Source organism: Aulostomus chinensis, chromosome 21 (genome assembly GCF_037954235.1).
Source record: "Aulostomus chinensis isolate RoL2024-O1b breed Wild chromosome 21, RoL_Achi_v1.0, whole genome shotgun sequence".
Classification (NCBI taxonomy): domain Eukaryota; kingdom Metazoa; phylum Chordata; class Actinopteri; order Syngnathiformes; family Aulostomidae; genus Aulostomus; species Aulostomus chinensis.
In genome coordinates this window covers 17,864,807-17,886,227 of record NC_141340.1, presented here as the reverse complement: position 1 = coordinate 17,886,227, position 21,421 = coordinate 17,864,807, and the positions used below count along the sequence as shown (strand labels likewise).

The following is a 21,421-nucleotide window of genomic DNA, read 5'->3' as shown; positions in this document are numbered from 1 at the left end:
CCATCCAAACAACAGAATGAGGCAATTAATGCTTTAGGCCCATTAATTCCCTCTGGGCCCTCCCCTTGCTTCTGCAGTTACATCAGCCACTGATGTGCGCCAGGCAAGATAACGGCTTCTGGTAGAATCAAAGTGGCGCCTTGCATTTCTCAAATAAACACTGGGAATAATCAAACATACAAATCGAGTTCGGTTGGAGAGGGGCAGTGGGCCTCATTCATGAAATATTCTCACGCACAAATTCTTTTAGACCTCAGTTTAGTCTTGTAGACAGTCAGCGCGTCCTGTTGTCTATTAGAATCTCCTCCTGAAACTGTCAATCATCCAGGCTTACACAGACTAAACACAATAGATGTCAGGAGCAAGGAGTTACAAACAGCCACCAGGTTTGGCTCTAGTCTGTAAGACTAAATTTAGGGCTAGAAAAGGCCTGAAGTGTGTAAGATCAAATTTGTAGCTTAGAGCATGTCATGACGAGGCCCACTGTTATTATTATCCCAAACCTTTGCCAGTAAACTAACCAAAATAAAGGACTCCATTTGACACAGAATTAAGTGTAGTTTCCTCAGTCGTTACGACTGTGATAATAAGATATTAATTACATGGGAATAAGTCTCGACTGTGAAACTACCCGGTGTAAACTTAGAACGGGACTGAGGTTATTTCAGTTCCCTAAAGACTACTGAGGTCCAAAAGCAGAGACCAAAGAGTTAGTCTGTCAGGCTAATGGGATTAGTTCTCTCTCTCACACACGCACACACGCACACACACACACACACACACACACACACACACACACACACACGCACTCGGGCAATCTCTGGTCGACTGAAGAACAAACACACAAACAACCGCAGAATGCAACCGTAAGTGGTACCATGGAATTATTTATTGAAGTAGACATGGTCTAATATTATCAACATGAATGTTCCCAGTTTTAGGATGATGGATCATCTCTGTCAGGCGGCTAGGACCACTAGAAGCTGACCAATCCAGCAGACATAAGCGCAGTAACAGATCATTTCAATAGCAACGTGTACACTGAACTCATAATCAGAATAATCTGTGGACACTGTACGTGGTAAAATGAAGTTGTAGCTATGCTAACTCTTGTCCCGGAATCACACAGGACATTTAATGTGACAAATTAGTAATGTAGAGGAGTTAATGCAGTTAGAGGTAATTTATTTACAGTGAAGCTTTCAGGATTTTTTTTTTAGTCCAACTTAACTTAATTTAACATAAAAGAGATAATATAGAGTACAAAAGAGGGGTAAGGGGTTTCAAATGAAACATTCACTCCCAAAAAGGAGTTATTAAAAATGATCCATATCGACAAATCATCACCGGCCACTGGCAGCACTCTGGGGAGAAAAAAAAATACAGAATACGGTGCAATGAACAATTTTAGAAACTTTCCTTTCAGACACAAAGTATCTGACAGAGAAATTTCATACCTTTAATGCGTTGACAGTGCGTAATAGTTTGGGTGTGGGTGGTTTGGGTCCGAATAGTGCCAGTCCTTTCTTCTTCTCCTCTTGGGCTTTAGCTGCTGCAGGACCCTTGGCCTTCATTAATTTCCTTCACACGGACACACACACACACACACACACACACACACACACACACACACACACACACGTTTTTCAGTAGGAAAAAAATTGACTGAAATTTGAGCATAAAACCCTGTCTGATTAAACAGCTTCGAGATAAAAGTCATATCCTACAGTGTAACTTCGGGAGATTCACTGAGATATTAGCCAATTAAAAAGCTGTTCTCTGGTGTGATCTAGAACACGTTGATATGGGGGTCCTAATCTACTGACTGTAGAGTGTCCATGATGATGACAAAATAGAAGAGGAAATTGGATCATCAGCATTTTTAGGAAGAGAGTGTGCTCAGGAAGGCAGGGTTGGGTGTTGCTGGGGTCAAACCAACAGCAGGGGTGACTATTGTCATGTGACGTTAAGCTCCTCGGTCATCCAGGTCATGGTAGTCTAGGGTTACTCATAAGCCCCTTTCACACTGCACCAAAAATGTGGGTCAACACGGGTTTTTCGGCACTCTGAAAGGGTCGACTCGGCATTTGGACACGTGCCGACCGACTCGCCAAGCGACCCGGGTGTTTAGCGGCTCGGCTCGGCTCGGCTCGGCTGCAGTGTGAAAAAGGCAACCTGCATCGTCCCAGGTTTCACTTGACCTTCCTGTCACATCCTGATCCAAAAACCCGCGTTGATACGTGTTTTCCAGTGTGAAAAGGGTGTTCGAGTTGGGCATAGGCAACTGGACTTCTTTAGGTGTAGAAGACGTTTCACCTCTTATCCAACAGGCTTCATCAGTTCCAAAGGAAGGTGAGGAAATATAGACATTTAACCACCAGGAGATCACCTGGGGGCTTGGCCAGAGTGTCATTATGACCCTCACCAGCCTGTGAGTCATCTGAATCACAGAGGGCCAGGTGAGTCATTGACCCCCAGCCTGAGACTGGGCTTCTCAGGGTATTGATGGAGATGGTCGTTAAATCTCCTGGTGAGGGATTTCAAAGGAGCACCGTAGCTGACTGGTAAGAGATGCCGCAGGCCCCCACCTCTGTTCAGCGAGGTTTTCTCAACATGAACAGAGACGGCCTCCTTGACACCTCTCTCAAACCGTCTATCTCTCTGTCCGGAATGTGAATGTTGGTGTCCTCAAATAAATGGCCCTTTCTTTCAGGTGCAGGTGAGCAGCTGAAGGCATTCTCTCCTGTGTACACGGTAGAGCCAACACAGAGAGGACGGATGGTTTGAGAGAGGTGTAAAGGAGGCCATCTTTGTTCCACACCAAAACAAGTCCTCGTGCCTATGCCGAACTCTTAGACTATTGTCACGTGACCTTTACTACAATGCGGAACATCATTATAAATCAAATTTCTGTTGCTTTCCAAGGTGTCATGTATATTGTAAACAGGCTGTGGTTTATGACAAATGATAATGATGATAAAACCACAGTATACCGTCTGGCCCACTGGTACTGAGGCTGGATCAGTTGAATTCTACTGATACTGACGACTGATAATACACCCATTTAACGGACTGATAACAACTGCTCGTAGATTTTTGGCTGCTGCAACTCAAAAGTGAGGCAGAAATGTATCCATTTATTCTCTACGTGTATGAAGGCCACTAGGCGTTAGCGAACATATGACTAAATCCAATATTCCAGTCTTATAAACATTCATGTCTGTCATCTGTTTGTCACCTTCCCTTCCTGGCCAGAACCTTCTGAGACTCAGGGTAGTGGACCAAGATATCAAACAGGTCTCGCTTCTCCAGGACAAAAAGGTTAGCGAAGCCGAAAGCTTTGACGTTAGCCGTCCGTCTGTTTCCTCCATCTTTGGATGATTGTAAGAGGCTGAGAAAAAAATGCATACAATTGAACTTTCCCCAGTTGTGTTACACTGATGTGGATAAACATTGAAAAGGCATGATCTTACCTGATTTCTCCAAACACACATCCAGCCTTAAGTGTGACGAACACGATGCTGTTGTCAGGTCCCCCCACCACCTGCACGCCTCCGCTCTTGATGATGTACATCTCTTTACCGATGTCACCCTGCCAAAACAGTGCCATACATGCACAACTAAACTTTCAAACATTTGAAATCCAGGATGAAATCTTGCCGACTCACTTTCTTCACAACAAAATCCCCAGGTAGATAGATGATAGACTTGAGTCTCAGCAACATGTCCACCAGCATCTGCTGGTCACAGCCCTGTGGAATCATAGATTTCACTCATCTGTCTGCAGTATACTGGATGTGTTAAACATGTCTCATGATAAATCCACCTTGAAGAGATCAATCTTCTGAAACGTGGCAAGGTTGATGTCCACAGCGATGGCTGTTCTCATCACCAGAGGCATCTTATCCAGGAGCTCGGACTCATCTGCGATCGAGGAAAGTATGGCCGCATCTCGTTTCAATCAGATGTGATAAATGCAACCAAATGGTAAAATGATTCAGATCAATACTAACCCAGCATGCCCTGAGCATCCCAGGTGTAGGTATACCAGGTGCGGATTCTGTTCTGCACAAAGTTGGGGATGTGGTTCGTCACCATATACGCCACAGTGTTGTCCATTGAGGTCCGGAAGTAGGTCTGTCCCGCTGTGGCAGCACCGATGACATCTCTCATCTGAGACAGTAGGCAAGTGACAATAAATGCAAGAGGTGATGGAATTGTCTCTTCATTGGAAGTTAAATATTATCTTATCATTGGCAAAACACTACTAGATGGATCAGTTAATGACTTTCAAATTTATTCAAAGGTTTTTGACATCAAGACTTCACAGGGAACCAGCGAAATACAATGATAACGTTTCTAAAAGGACAGGTTTATGATTTAATTGGATAGCGCTAATTTCTATCAGGATTCCAGTTGAACTGAGGATGCTGGGACTCCTACAGGTCTGTTATGGATGGAATATGTTTTGAAGTTACCTGTCCAATCAAACTGGAGAACACAAAGACGCCAGTGAAAAAGTTAGTCATCTGAAAGGTTATCTCAAAGACGGTGTGGGGTTCGTTAAGACCCCCAATGTTGATCAGACTGCGGACAGCAAAGTAGTAACAACGCAGGTACCTGTGGAGAGGGTGAGGGATTAGAGGGCCTGTCAAAGTGATGATGGAAATCACACAGAAAGGTGTGTGAGCGCGTGTGGCAGTCCTGAGTTGAAGGCAAATTTAGAATAGTTGCTATTTCTTCCCTTTTCCAAGGTTGATTCCCTTGATGTCTTGCTGCCAATTTTTCTAAATTAAAAATAAATAAGAAATAATTGGCACAAAAAGGAAAGAAAAAAGAGAAAAATGAATAGATTCAAGGAAAAATGATAAAAAGGAAAAAGGTAAATCAAGAGAATGATTTCAATGAAATGAAAGTTAAAACAAAACTATGCTATGTATGAATACATGCAGAATATGTAAAATAAAAGGTGGCATGGTGGTGCAGTGGTCAGCGCTGTCGAGGAGGTTCGAGTCCCAGCTCCATCACAGGATCTTTCTGTGTGGAGTCTCCATGTTCTCCCTGTTCCTGTGTGGGTTCTCTCTGGTACTCCAGCTTCCTCCCACAGTCCAAAGACATCAAGAGGGGACGAGGCTGATTGATACTCTAAATTGACCGTAGGTGTGACTGTGAGTGTGAATGGTTGTCTGTCTCTATGTGTTGGTCCTGTGATGGACTGGTGACCTGTCCAGGGTGAACCCCGCCTCTCACCTGAAGGCTGCAGGGATAGGCTCCACCCCCCTGCAACCCTTAACAGGATAAGTGGAAGAAAATGGATGGATGGATGGAAAATAAAAATAGTGAGAGAAAAAAGACAAAATTGACTGAGTCCTATTTTGCAATATATAGTATGTGTAGGTTTATAGGTATTCTTTGATCATACAAAACAAAACAAAACAAAACAAAACCAGCAACAATCAGCAAATTTTAAAAAAGAGAGAAAAATTATTTAAAAAAAATTAAATTAGAAAAAAAAAAATCTACCTGGCCAAGAATGATGGACATTAAAAATGCCCCAAAAAGGTAATTTGTCATCTGAAAGATCTGTCCGAACATGGTGTCAGGAATTGGCAACTCAGCAATCATCAGCAGGGACTTCTCCGCATAGAAGAAGCAGGTGAGGTAACTGCAGCAGCAGCAGAGATGGAGCATACAAAACATTTTAGAGTTGGGGATTTCATTTGGATACATCAAAGAGGGTCTTGTTAACTGAGCCCCTACGTCGGGGCATCAAGCGCTTACACTGACGAACCACAATAATGATCCCACCATATCCACACAACAATTCTTCTTGTCCCATTCTGCTGAAGCCCTGGTTTTAGAAATCTAATTTAATGGCAAGAGCTGCTACATTTTAAAATGAAATATTTAACTTTATTAAAAAAAAAAAAAGTCTAATAAGCCATCGTTTAATTATCTAATTTAAGCAAGGAATTAAAAAAAAATACTTTGTAGATTAAAAGCGAAGACTTGTGGATTTCATTTTTTTATTATATGAAATGAAATAAAAAAAAAACACAACAATTGCCAACCAATTAACACTCTCAACCTGTAGGGGGCAGCATACGACCATGAGGTTGAGGTGTCTATCCACATTGAAAAGAAGTGAAGAAATATCCATTTCCTTAACATGAGCTGGGAGGTGAAACTCAGTCTATCAGCCAGTTTATTTGTCGTGGTCTCCAGCTTTGGATAGCTGTTTAAAGAACTTCCTGCTAAATTAGCTTAGATTGTCACCTGGGCAACGGCTCTTTCACGCCACAGGACAAACTGCTACCTGAGGCCCAAAGTGACATTTCAAAATGGGGTTGACTGGAGTTAAATTGTTGTAAATTTTGTATGCATTGTGAGTTTGCGCATTGAATACAGGCATTTCAGCTTTGTGCAATAACCAAGTGAAAACAACATGAATTGGATTTCCTGATGCAAAATCAAAATACTTACGCGCTGCCTTTGCCAGAGTAGACCCACTTAGTTTTACCGATGCCCTGGTAGTCTGAAGCCGCGTAGTAGATGCAGGCGTTGATGTGGAGCATGAAGAGGAGGTAGCCAATGGTGCGGATCACTCTAACAGGGGCGGAGCAAAGATGTTAGCTGGTCTACCTCAGTCTGAAGAGTATCTATTTGTTTTGGTGACTCCGTGTGTTGCTAAAGTAGAGCTGACGCACCGAAGTACTTGTGTAAGAGCAGATCGACTGTCTGCTGCTCATCCTCCCTCATTTCACACTGTAAGGCTTCTCAGCATTAAATTTTAACCTGACCACTTGAAGGTTGCGGGTTAGAAAATTCACAGCGACGCCAAACAATTACGAAGTCTCAAAAAAACACCCTGTTAGCTTCTCCCTCAAACATTGGCTAGTTTGATCTGTAATAACCAAGTGGGATGGGCCATTTCTATATTTGCACAATTGTATCTCATTTTGTGTCGTTTTCTTGATAGGTACTTATGCAATATGGCTGTTCCGAACAACAGGAGGCAATTCATCACATCGGACCATCTCTTTCTTTTTAAAAAAAATCAGTTGTAATGTAATTCATCAACAGCTATTTGATATTTGTGACCGCTTTTCACTGATTTGATTGGCTGTTGCATGAAACGACTTTCACGACGCAATCCTTGAATCAATGCACTGCATTAAAAAAAGTGTACACTTGGGAAAGTGCATTTGCTAATTCCTAGTAAAATAAAAATAAAAACAGAAAAAAAAGGATATCATTACACATTCTAGTATTTTATGTATTACAGGCAAAACCTTCAACACTGAAGGGACGTCGATGTCATTTCTGCTTTGTGTGCAGCAGCATTCCATGCATTTTCCCAGAAAAACATGTCCATTTTGACCTGCTGTTATCATGAGGTTGCACTAGTAAAACGTACTCCATCCCTACGGTTCAACTTAAAGAATGTGCGAGACCTGTAACCTACCTCCAGATGAAAGCCTTGGCCATGATGCTTTCTAAGCGGTCGCTGAACTCAAAAAAAGTATCTGCCTTGAGGACAAGGACAAGCATTCCATGATGTCAGCAATGGCAAAGAGACATGATTCTTCAGTGTGTTTTCATGAACATAGAACGCATGAGTAAATTCACCTTCAATAGACGGTTGGCTCTGAAAATGGATTTGAATCCAAACTGGAAGTAGAGCAAGTCAAAGGGGAGGAGGCACATCATGTCATTCTGTTCAGGACGGAAAGTGTCAAGTAAGCGATGAGAAAACTTAAAAATGCGGAGGAATTCCTTGACTACTGATCCATACCACGAATCTCTCAGAATCTCTGTAGTTCTTCCTTGTAATGGCTCTGTCTTTCTGAAATGAAAATAAAATGTGATTTTCAAAATCCTTTTACAGTCTATGTGACAGCATCCATGAGGCGGAGGGAGAGAAGACTTACTATGATGTCTCCTGCTTTGACAAACTGTTTGCGAGACTGGAAGATGATGCTGTCTGTGAGGTAGACCAGGTCAGCCAGCAAGTCCAGGGCCACCCAGTAAGGAATGGCACTTTCAGTGTGGTATGGGAAACACAGACGTGCTGTGATGAACCACACGTTGTAGTTGAAGGCAAGAGTCACCACACTGAGCCAGGCGATGTAGCGGCGGTCTACAAGGGGGTGAATTGCAAGGGGAGGCATGAGAATTAAATGTGTCTGATTTGACTTTAAATCCTATCCAACCTTTACTTGCCTGTGAAAGGGTCGATGGTGTGACCCAAGACACCGTCCATGCTGTTTTCAAAGGGCCGCAGCACCATATCCACAGCCATCCAGGCCTTTTCTTTTAATTTTTTTTTTTTAGCCACCTCCTCTTTAGCCTCTTCTTTCTTTTTCTCCTCCGCCTCCTTCTTTTTTTGCTCATCCTCCTTCTTTTTCTTCTCCTGCTCCTCTTTCTTCTTCTTGTCAGCCTCCTCCTTCTTTATACGCTCCTCTTCCGCTTGCCTTTTCCTCTCCTCTATAACTCTGGAGTACTCGTTTTTGGGCAGCAGTGGCGCTGAAAGGACGATGTTAAATTTAATTCCCATCGGTTGAAAATTGATATGAAAACATCCATATTCAAACATTCAAATGGGTAATCCTGTCTGCACTTACTGACAGGAGGGCTGATCTCTGGGGATGAGGCGAATGGATCAACCGCTTTCTCCTTGTAGAGCTGCAGTCTCTCTTTCATGAGTTTCACAATGGCTCTAAGCTGCTCATCTGAGTACTTGTTGATGACAATAGGTGGAGGGGGAGCTGCCTCTTGTCTGAACAGCAAAACACCAACACACCGACTTAGTCATGGCCAGTTTACTACAAATGCAAAAGACATGACATATAAACACAACCTGCGTTCATATGCTGCCTCCTTGTGGACAAGACCCAGCAATACAGGACTCAATCGTGAATTGAGTTTAACGGGAAGAAACAAAAACGAATAAAGTGCTCTTTTAATAATCAGAGAGCAAGAAAAATCCCTCCCTCTCTTTTCCCACTTGCCATTTTGTCCTGCAAATATTTCTGATTCTTAATTGGCCTCCTGGACCATGAGATCAAGTAACATAACGATGCGGTGCCCAGAAATGAAACAAGCAATGCTTGGGAGTAAGGGAACACTTATCCCAAGCTGTCTCTGAGGAAAGGCCCAGCATTTCAGACTTTGAAAACGCCTGCTGTAGATAAAAGCAGTCCCCAAGTTTTCCTAGCAACAGCTTAACATTCAACACAACACACGACACCCTACTCTTCAATGTATCACCCCCCCCCCATAAAACATTCGCAAAACTAACATACTAATTAGTGTTGAACGTTATAAATACTACAATCAACTAATAGCGCACAAGTATGTTTGACTAAAGCACAGACTATTTTACCTGTTTACCATTGGAATGTTAGTTTTTTCACTTTACAAGAACATTTGGGCCAGATCTTGGATACTTGGCACGTGGCCAAGTGTCAATGGACCCCAGGCTGAGTTTAGACATCTTACAGCCAAAGCAAAATGTGGGCCATAGCAGAACTCTAGATGTGGGCAGCAAACATTCATTGTTGGAGGTCAGCATTCGCTTACAGAACCACCATGCTGAAAGTTCCAGTGTCAATGAACCCACTTTGGCAGTACAACTGGTATACTGGACACATCACTCAGTCCATCAGGCTAGTAAAAGTCCAATAGAATACATTCTCTTTTGGCTTGCTTTTGGAAAAACAACACAATCTTCTCAGAATGGCAGCTAATTTGTCTTGTGGTAGACAAGTATTATTTGTGTGTGTGTGTGTGTGTGTGTGTGTGTGTGTGTGTGTGTGTGTGTTTTGTCTTTTAGCCAAACCACAGTATGAGTGGTTAAACTGTGCTGCAACAAGCGTATTGTGGAACCAAGACAATAAGCAAGTTGCTTTAAAGTGTTGCAGGACGGTGCGAGTCGAAGTGTGATCTTGGTTTACCACTTCAGGCAACCCCTTTTACAGAGAAATGACATCCATCCACATCCATATACAAAAACCGACCGTGTCCACCCGAAAAACCAGCAATTTGCATTTTGCCATCATCACTGGGAAATCCAAGCATATCACACACTGCGTTATGTTCACCACAATCGCCCAAAGATGATCTCCATCGTCTTCCCCTCTTGTGGAACACATCATATTTGCCTGACCTCTGACCTTCTGGCACTAACAGAGCATTATACTATCCAAGCTGTACTCCAGTTCTTACTCTTCCACATTTTCAACCTGTCTGTTCATTTGGAGAGGATACATGTGTTTACAGCGAGGATGAGCCGTCACTGGCTTTAACTGTGCCCTCCATGCTTTCATTGCTGGGCCAGAAGCAGCCCCGGTGAGCTTCTTAAAACTAAAAAGCTGAAAAGCTTTTAATCCACTTTCAGTTGATCCCTTCTGTTAATATGCATGTTGCAACTGGGGATGGAGCTCTCACAAGCATGTCTCTATCTTCCTGTCATCTTGCCAGGGAATCTGATTAATTAGTGTTCACTGGGTGATTAATTTGATACTGGTTTGTGGTGTCAGTGTCTTGGCAGGTTTAAGGATACATAAATGCAGTTGCTTCAGTAGTACTTTAGGCATCATCCCTAAAATGAAATGCCTGAAATCAAAGTAAATAAAAAGCAAGCTCTTGCTGATGAACAGGTACTTATGATAATCGTTGCACCAAACTGAACACAAAAGTTACATTTCTTACCCCTCAGGACCAGCTTGATCGGGGTTTGCTGGAAGGGGTGTAGGAGTTGGTACTTGTACTGGTGCTGGTGATGGTGCTGGTGCTGGTGCTGGTGCTGGTGCTGGGGCTGGAGTTGTTGCCGGAGCCTGGGCTGAGGCTGGGGCTGGAGTTGATTCTATGCGATTAAACAGAAGTACATTTTATTTTCTGAAAAAAATGACTGTGGTGGTGACTTTTATTTGAAGTGTATTACTTACGTATTTATATTCTGAGAGGAGCAATATTTAAGTTTTAGGGCCCTATTTTTAACCATGGCGCAAGATGACAAGTCAAGCAAAAGCATTACTGTTGGTTTCAAGTTAGCGCAAATGATATTTTCACACCAAAAACCTTCACCCTTCAACTGGCGAACGAACTTGCCCTCCGTCTACACTGGCGGGTGCTGAAGCATGTTAATGAGGTGTGGTCTACTGCAACCATGCTGCTAGGGTCCAAAGAATGTTTGCACCATAGACGAAGAAGAGGCCGGCCTTTGTTCGATGGTGTTTTGTGTGAAGTGATACTTAAAGGGCGCATCATGGCATTGCCATATGGTTCTACTGACGCCTGAAAACACGGACACACTGGCCGCCACCTCCTCGCAGGCATGCTTCACCTGCTGCTCCCTCCTATAAACACGACATGTTGACCTGATAACCGTAGCTGTTACAGCACACGTCTCAAAAAGATGCTTTTCAAAAGCATTACATCACTGATCTCATCACTCAAAACCACATAAAAACTATGAAACAAAGATAGTTTTGAACATGGAGCTTTGACGTTTCGGTTTTTGTTCCACACTGGACAAACTGTCGAAAGGATAATGATGAAGCCTCTCCTTGACTTTCAATCATAAGCACGGTAGGTGGGCGGCAGCAACATTTTGTGTGACAATGAAACAGAAAAAGGTGTCTTGACAGAGAGCAATGCGATCATCAAGGCACCTGAAATGATTTTTTTTTTTTTGTACCGTAAATACGCTTCGTATCCACATTCTTTGAAACTTTACATGCAGTAATCAAGCTACCTAACTGAAACTTCTCACGAAAAGATTCCCCATGTCACCTTCTCACTCTCACAAAAGACACAGAGGACTGTAAAATGATTGCAAAACCCGAAATCCTAAAGTGGGCTTATCTGACATAAAGCAAATCAACCCAGAAATGATTCATCCTCTAAATGTGCCACTTCAGCCTCTCAAATCAATCACGACTTACCCTTTGGTTTGTCCGCATCCCCCTTATCAGCTGGCTTCTCGTCCTTCATGACAAATCAACAGTTTTCACAGTCAGATATCTGGTTGCATTAGTCAAAGACATTTCTTGACAAATCAGACCCGTGCCTGATAGACACGTTATATTTGAGATTACATTAATGAAAAAGTGCCTGTTGGGAAATGAATGGATTCAATCTTGGCTGTCTAATGAAACAATTTCATTTCATTCTCTGCTGGCATGAGCACTGAGCAGCTGGCGGAGGAACGGATGAGAAGCCACTGCTGCAATCTCAGCAAAAGCAAATGTAACCACTCTTGCTCCATTACATCCTGTACGCATTTTTTTTTTCAAAAGCACATCTGTTGAAGTTATTCCTAATTCAAAGCTTTTATTCCATTTGGCACACCAGATAAATGAACTAAAGGCTTAAACTCTTGGCAAAGAAAGTTTTACCTTGGTTGCAGCCGGAGCAGGAGGTGGAGCAGGTTGAGGAGCAGGATCAGGAGCCACTCTGGTGCCCCCAGAAGCTGCTGGCATCTGGGGGCCACTGAGGAGTCCCTTTAATTTGCCAAACATGTCCAGAAACCTACAGGTGCATCTGCCGTGTTGTCTGCAAGGGACTGTGTGGGGAATCTGCCGAATCCAGCAGAGGTGAAAGATCCCCCTCCTGGCTTAGCGCGCTATTTTCTCTCTGTCTACCTTTTCTTCATCCCCTGCCTTCTTTCACCTCTTTAAATGCAACACGACCTCATAACCAAGTTGGCGCTGATGGTATTACTGCTTTTAGCACCACTAATACCCTTGCAAGGAGAATAGCCCCTACCACCAGTGACAACTAAGCCCGTTCCCATCTCATATAAGATCCCTGTAGGATTATGGCTGACCACTAAAGCAGGCCCGAGACATCAGCAGGCCACCTATGGAGAACACTCAGGAGTGCACGTGTGGGCTCAATGCAGGCGGCTCTTATTAGCTGTAGAGGCAGTATTACTGTTAAATTTACAAAAATGAACTTGGGGAGTTTATGGAGACTTCAAGTACAAGAACGAGAGCTGAGCTCAAATAAAATTTGAGCTGAAATTAAAAAGTAAATTCCTTTTGAAAAAAACAACAACAACGATAGTCCGGGGACAAGGAGGAGCAGATGTGCAAACACTTTCATTAACAATGGTTCCATTCCATCAATTGCCCCAGTAATCTGGATTAATGACTGAGCATGCACAATAACATTGAACATGGTTTCATTCAGTTTAGTAGAGCCAGATGCAGTGCTCTGTTAATCAGTCCGCATGTGTTTTTCCTGCTTTGACAAGTTAAAATGCCAGCTGTGAAAAGGGCCTGATGAAAAATAAAGCATATTGAAAAAAAAACTTAATTGATCACCATTTCAGTACAGTGTTCTTTGCCATTTTGGACCAAATACTCATTAGATAAAAGGGCAAATAAAACACTAACTTGTCAAGAAAACTTGTAACTTGATAAAATGTAAAAATTAACTCAGAAGTGCCAAAATATGCTCCACAGCGCCACCTGGGTATCTAAAAAGGGGCGCCGCGGCCCGTAGGCATGTCGTAAAGACATTGGACCAAAACTCAGTGATTCGTCTCATCAAGATCTACTGATCATGTCGACACCCCAGACCTAAATCCAACAGGAAGTCCACAATACGCACATGAAAGTACGACTTTACACCGCTTTTGGACCCCGAAACAAATGCTATCTCCTCCTAGGGCGTTAATGGCATCACTTCAAGCTTTAATACATGAAGACAAGAAGAGTACTCTAAAATCCCCATCAAACTGACGGGGCACAGGAGGGAAGGAAGGGGGGTGGGGGGGGGTGAAGACAGAGCTGTCAGCACAGGTCTGAAAACATCTACTTGCCTGTGACACAAGCCCTTCGACTGCGCTGCACCCCGACGTGCGTGAGGGTGCGAAGGCCCGTTCAATGCTGCTTGCAGCTTTAATTCTTTGTATCTTGCTAATAAAGTGAAGTCAACACTTCAACAGAAACAGCAAACTCACCCTGTTAGATTAAAATGTCTGACTGGGAAATTTGACGTCTCTCCAAAATGTCATGTTATTTAGTTGCGTTTGCAACTATACAACGATAGAGGAGCCACCAATCAAGAACCTCATGATTTGTACTGTCCCCCTGTAACCTTCAAGGCAAGACCTGATATTTCAGCATTAATAGGCTTCTTTCTCTTCTGTAGTTGGGAATATTTCTCCAGGAAACATATAAGGTACACTTTGAGTTATTTGGGGTACCTGGAAGTTAGCTACACCAAGCAATTGGAATATGGAAGCTTTACTTTGGATTTTCAATTTGTATTGCAGGAAATAAGCACTTTGTCAAAAAAGTTTATGAGACCTACAAAATTTGTCCAGCAAGATAATCACCACAAAAGAACACCACCTGTATGATTTCACAGAAATGCTAATGCTAGAAAACTATCTGTATGGTATAAACCAGGGGCCAAATTTGGGCCATCATTAGGATTGATTTGACCTGCCAGATGTGATCAACAAACAGACAGCATTGGTCATGTTGATAATTATTATAAATATCAAAATATTCTTTTTCGTGAGGTACAAATAGTCTTCAAATATGTATGATATTTCCCTAATTGATTCACTCATTCTTTTACTTTTTTACTTTTTTTTTACTCATTTATTTTACTTTATAATTAATAGGTGGGGCTGCACGGTGGTGCAGTGGTCAGCACTGTTGCCTCACAGCAAGAAGGTTCCAGGTTCAAGTCCCGGCTGCAGCACAGGATCTTTCTGTGTGGAGTCTCCATGTTCTCCCTGTTCCTGTGTGGGTTCTCTCTGGTACTCCAGCTTCCTCCCACAGTCCAAAGACATCAAGAGGGGACGAGGCTGATTGATACTCTAAATTGACCGTAGGTGTGACTGTGAGTGTGAATGGTTGTCTGTCTCTATGTGTTGGTCCTGGGATGGACTGGTGACCTGTCCAGGGTGAGCCCCGCCTCTCGCCTGTAGATGCTGGGATAGGCTCCACCCCCCCCGCGACCCTTACTCGTAAGGAATAAGCGGAAGACGACGATGGATGGATTAATAGGTGGCAGAGTGTCACGGTGTAGTGGAGGAAAACAGGACCCAAATGCAGACACACTATATAAAAGGCAGAATTCATAACAATCATTTTCAATTTTTCTATGACATCCCAGTCTGTCCTGACTCTTTGTTAAGTACAAGACAATTTTCTGTTTTTCATAGTTTCTATTTGACACATCATGGTAAAGCGTGAGTAATTCTGCTCATATCATTTCTCTCGATTCTCATCAGCTTTGTATTTTTAGTTTCGGATCATTTAATTTAGGGAGTCATTTTTGTGCTCGCTTGTTAGGAAGAAAATTCAACAAGCCAGTCTTCTACTTCCTTTTCACTCTGAGGACCAACAGCCAAAAGGCCATGACGATGCAGACAGGACTTGAGTCTGCCGTGGCTGACAAGAGAAGACGATGGGAGAAGCAATTTTTTAGGCCTCTCCATCTATGTGCCATCCACTGATAGAAGGAGGTAGGCCATCTGATCCTCCCCTTCACCTCTATTAAGCTAATAAAGCCTCAAGTGTTCGGCCTCGCATCTGACATTGCAGGGAAAAAGTTTGATAGCGATAGAAAATCTAGCGTCTCTTTGTTGATTTCCTCAGTTTGAGCCCTAAAAATACTCCTTCAGCACCGACGTTGTTGTGTCAGTGCGTCATCCTGAGATTGAACATGAGGCAGGTACAATGAGATGCAAACATATACTTTTGAACTGAGCAGTGACTTTTCACATCACACGCACTCTGCATCGGTGACCCCAGAGTGTAGATGACATATCAGTCAGTCAGAATAACGGTAGACCCTGACAATGTAACAGCCAGAGGTAAATCTATGACAAAAAGAGGAGGAGGCGGAATTCTCTGGAGGCGAGTGACATATGACTCACCTCTTTAATTGGTGTTCTACAGTGCTGCTCTCAAACAGGGGTCTGGAAATGATAAGAATGCCTTTCAAGGGGAGGCCAATTCATGGAACCATCACCATGGCAAACGCTGTCATTATAACTTCTTTAATAATGACGTAATAATCACACGCTGTGAGGATCCTGTGAGTGGTCTCTCTTGAGTGAAGATAAGTAGGAGTGGATGAGGTGACTTGTTGCTGTAAAAGGGCTCTTTGACCGACTATTTCAGGACGCTGACAGAGAACATGTATCCCGGTATTTGTTCCTCTGAAATACTTGAGACCAAGTGCTGTTAAATTAGCCTGGCGCAACCGGAAGTCAACGGAATTGACTTCTTGTAAGCTAGTTAGTATTCTTTAGCTCTGCTTTGCCTCAATGAATGGTCAGAACTATTGCTTTGCATCTTCATGAGAGCCGATTCTTTGTTTCATTGTGGCTTTTGATTCTGACACATCACATGATGAAGCTGATACATCAGTTTATTTAAACATCCAAGTGGCACAAGAAGTACACGCATTCTCTTGGAACTGGATGGGCCCAGTTTGATCGTTGGCCTTAGTCAAATGTGACAGTATTTCAATCAGTCAATCAATCAATCAATCGATTGATCCAAGTTCTGGTTTACATGCCACAGAGCAAAGTCTCTACTTTCTCTACTCATTAATTCTCTACAGTCTAGACCAGTGGTTCTCAAACTTTTTTCAGTGATGAACCCCCTTTGAAATATTTTTATTCAAGTACCCCCTGACACGCGCTAAACATTTTTGGTAGAAAATAAAGAGGTACAGTGCTGTGCCATCAGTGTCTGATTTATTCAAGTTAAACAACTAACAGCAGTGATTTGCTAGCGTTGGCTAATTGCTCCCCGCAAAAAAACCACAGTGCCTTGAGTGCCTACTTCCGGTACTTCGTCAGCTCTGGTTTCGCCTTCTTTTTCACTCGTTTCTCTGTATTTTCAGCCGCATCGCTGCTGCGCTTTAGCCACATCTCCATCGTTACAGCGCGTCGTCATGGAAACAGCAGGTTATTGACGAGTGATGCTGGATCAATGGGTCAAACTAACTTGGTTTGGGGAGAGTGCGTTTTTTTTTTTTCAAGGATATTAAAATTGAATACTGAACATAGAATTCAGTGTATGAACATACATTTGTATTTTATCGTATTTTTTTATAATATAATTATTTCTCAAGACTTAATTAATATTCGGATTACTGCTTTTTAAAAAATATGTATATTTTTGTAAAGCTTCACGTATCCCCTGGAGTACCTCCACGTACCCCCAGGGGTACACGCACCACCATTTGAGAACCAGTGGTCTCGAGTTTCCTTCCAGAATTTGACTGGAGATAATTTTGGTCATATTTCTACCTGTTGCTGTTTCCTGTCTACTAGATGACGTAAAACACTGATTTTGTAGCACACGGTTCTTGAAGTTTGTCCATGCAAACCTGAACCACAGCAGTTTGACTGCTGTGTATGTTCTCATGTCCGACTCGTAAATTATGATGAGACAACTTTTGTTGTGATTTGGCGCTGTTCAAAAAGCAATTGACTTGACTCGTTCCAAAATGCTGTGTAAAATGCTGACGGTGCACATTTCAACCACACAATTCAAGAATGTGACTAAAATTCTTCGTGATCCATGTCTTGATGTCATCATTGCTTTCTTTCTCTTCACCTTATTCAGGTGAATGTGGCAGTGTCTTATTTAGAGGATTGTCTTAATTGAGTTAATTGGGTCGGGAACATTGGAATATCCACGTAAACAAACCCGTGTTAATTCACCAAGAACTCAAATTTTTTTGCCTCTTTGGGTGAAATGTAGCTAATATATAATGTCTCCTGCCCTTGTGTGCCTCCCTCATGTGGGATGGCCGGCCTCACCTAAATGTGTTGCACCTGTGTCTCAGTCCACCTCTTCAGTGTATTTAAGCCACATTTTCCCAGTGGGTGTTCTTCCATGTGTTCGCTGTCGCAGTGGTCTTTTCTCTTGAGCCAATCCGTCAAGATCTGACACTGTTTCCTACCTGCTGTTTTTGCACCTTTCCCCCCACTGACTGATATTTTGTTTACTGATATCTGGGCTGATTGAAGTGTGAGTCCAAATCCGTCACTCTGGTGTGGCAGTTCTTACATCAGCCGCTTTTTCGCCCCTCCTCCTTATTAAGCCTGTAGCTGTTCTATCGAAGAATTTCCATTGAATGTGCAATTTAATTGGCAATAAGGATATTTCACTGGACAGACGGACATCTAAATCTTGTAAGACCTACTACGGATAATCAGTCCTTTGGATTGACAAAAAAGGAAAAAAGAAAAAAAAACAAAACAACAACAACATAGAATTCACGAGGCCCCAAATATTTGCTCATGTATGTCAAATCACTTGTGATTTGGGAGAAAAGCACCGAGCGCCAACTACAGCCGTCGTAATTTTCTCTACTTTTGGCGAGTGACCTTGTGGGTGCTAAACCTGATTTTGACTCGGCTAACTTGGAAGGTTGCACGTTTTTCCAGGGGTGTTAAACAAGCAGTCGCTAAGCAGGCCAAGCAACCTTGGGAAGGATTGAAGAGGTGACAGCTCTCTGTGTTCATGGTGGGTCCGATATCCTCCATGTTCCCCTGCTGCAAACTGTATGAATGTCTTGTGCATGAGAACGTATCCGTTACAAATCTCATCATACATTTTAATTTAAAAAAAATTTGGCCTCTTGTCTGCGCCGAGTCTACTTCTAATACAATGTAATGTTCTATCTTGGAATTAAATTTAGGGAAACCATTAATAAATGTGTTCAGAGCAATCATCTTTTTGTGCGTGTGTGTGTGTGAGTGTGTGTGTGTGTGTGTGTGTGTGTGTGTGTGTGTGTGTGTGTGTGTATTAGTCTTCAGTGGAGCTTTGTAATAGTGTTAATAGCTGTGAGGGAAAAACTGGAAAGTGGAAAAGAGCTTTATGAGGCGTCCGTCCTAAATATTGAGGACTGCATTTCTCTTCACTGCCAAATGAGGGCAGAGCAACCTTTCATATCTCCTCTCCTCTCCTCTAATAGATGATGAGACCATTTTCTTTAAATCAAACAGACATTGTTGAGAGTTACTCCAAGTGAGGGAATTACAAAGAATCAACACCAGTGTGACCTACAATCATTTTAAAGACGTCACCATCTGGTGCCACTTTACAGAACTGTTATTTGAACTGCGCGCACCAGGCAAAAGAAACACAATTCAGTGAAAAGTAGCAGATTCGAAAAAGGAAATCTTCTTTATCACTTGATGTGACAAACTCCTGTCATTGGCCTGTTATCACATCATGTTTATTTGTCACTATAATCATGTTCCACATTAGTTTTCTACAATTATGACTTAAGATTTACAAGAAAATTGTAGGTGTACTAATAATATGAATCATGCAGAGATGTCTGGCTCGCAAATGAACTATCCAGTAAGGTCATGGTTGTGTTTTTGTTGGAGAACTCTGAATCTGAAATACACCTGATTCTCTGACATTTCTATTGTTTCACTCTTTCCATTTCATCTCTCTCCAAGGCTCCTGGGTTTATTAGCTTTAGCTTCTACTGTGTTTGGTATTGTGTGTGCCAGTGAGTTAGTAGGCATGACAAGCCTCTGTGTGTTTGTGTGTGTCAGTAGAGCCACAGTGTGCTGAGGTGTTTCATAGGAAAGGCCTGTGAGGCCTGTGAGTTACACACACACACACAACACACACACACACACACACACACACACACACACACACACACACACACACACACACACACACACACACACACACATATATATACGCAACTGGATATGGATCACACCCCAAAAACCGAAGCGTGTCAATCTTAGAAGTGATTATGTATGAAGCTTATGTATATATATATATATATATATATATATATATATATATATATATATATATATATATATATATATATATATATATATATATATATATATATTGCACCTTCTATGTCGCGATTCCGTCCAAAGCTGGATAAAATATGGACATTTGCTGCTTTAATGGAAGTTCTGCCGTTTTAAGTTCGAAAACCTTGTAGTTCAAGGTCAAAGGTCACGGTCACTGTGATAGGCATACCTGCTGAGGCATACAAATGCACTGCAGCATTTCTAGTTAGGTAATATTTGGGTTGTACTGCTCCATCATAAAACACATTCACCCTCACAACTCATCAATTACACTCACCACTTTTGGTTTCGACTCTGATTATGGGACTTATTCTGTTTTTCATCCTAGTTTATCAAGTTGATCTGCTTTGTACCGCTCCCTCTTTCATGGAGACGCATCCCTTAACAGTGACAGGTATGTGTGCATCTGGAGATTCAGTAAATGTGTGACTGGATGGTTTTCAAGGTAGAAAATCCTGAAATGCTAACTTTAGAATTGATATGCAGTGGGAGGAAGGAAGGAAGGAAAGAAAGGGTAATGAATAAAGGATGGTAAGAAAGAAAGAAAGAGAAAGAACAAAAGAAAGGAAGGCACATAACATGGATGCAGAGATCCATGCTGGATGACGGGTGGGTGCTCTCCCTCTGACACCTTGATCATTTCTCATGAATGTTAACAGCCCAATTTCTTTTTTCTCCTTTTTTATGTCAGCGTGTGACACACCCCATGGCACCAATCAAATCTAACGCTTCAAACCTGTCAGCAGGCATTCAGCTACAGGTCTCACATCATAACACTCACCGCCCGACAAAGGTCAACTGCTGTTGAAAAATATTACTCGCTAGGTCAACAGATCCTGAGGTAGGTACAACAGCTCGGGCTGACATGATGAGATGGAACTTTAATGGCTTGGCTGGGGAAGTGGTCATTATTACAGCTGCAAACAGCTGCAGGATAGAGAGAACCAGATGATATAATTATTAAAATATGGCAGTAATGTATTTCCCAGGCCTGGGCTACACAGTCATGGCACAGACACTCTATTATGTATGAAGTGGAGGAATGTGACAATGAGTAAAACGATCACAAATTGCATTATTTAGTGTAGAAATCTTTAGTGTTAATGTTAAATGTGTTGATATAGGGGCCTTGCGCAATCATATAGAGAAATAATTTCATTACTAATGAGGTCCATATTCCGCACTTCTTTTGTGCAGCACGTCATCCCTCAAATCACCTGTCTTCCTTAACAACTGAACAATAAACGTGTACTTATTTTGTAGCCCGCCTTTCTGTTTTCTTTTTTTTTTCCAGGCGTGTTTCTTTATTCTTTACGTTTTATTTCCTGTAAGGATGCTGACGAAAAAATTGAGGGTTTATGCAAAACAGTAAAGCTCGAAAATATCGAACATTAGGGACATTTGGGTCCTCTGAAAGGTCCCATATATGAAATCAGGACACATTAAAAGAATATCATCTTTAATAATGAGAGCAGATGAGAGAGATTAGACACTCTCCTGAGGCTACACTGTCACTTATTAAACAAAGGTTGAAATCAGGGCAACACCCATTTTGCACTCCTAACTTTCCAC

At 42.2% G+C, this 21,421-nt stretch overlaps 1 protein-coding gene across 1 annotated transcript; it reads right to left on the bottom strand.

Annotated features, from left to right (window-relative positions):
- Window positions 1-913: 913 nt before the first annotated feature.
- Window positions 914-12,524, bottom strand: LOC147241896 (cyclic nucleotide-gated channel beta-3-like). Its single transcript, XM_086191308.1, has 18 exons — window positions 12,402-12,524; window positions 11,949-11,991; window positions 10,714-10,867; window positions 8,625-8,779; window positions 8,224-8,526; window positions 7,932-8,140; window positions 7,796-7,846; window positions 7,630-7,716; window positions 7,466-7,530; window positions 6,484-6,606; window positions 4,479-4,620; window positions 4,014-4,173; window positions 3,827-3,924; window positions 3,669-3,752; window positions 3,474-3,592; window positions 3,239-3,391; window positions 1,458-1,581; window positions 914-1,364 (listed from the first exon to the last, which is right to left on the bottom strand). The coding sequence occupies exons 1-18, from the start codon at window positions 12,522-12,524 to the stop codon at window positions 1,344-1,346; spliced, it is 2,214 nt and encodes a 737-aa protein (XP_086047434.1). The 3' UTR covers window positions 914-1,343.
- Window positions 12,525-21,421: the final 8,897 nt, after the last annotated feature.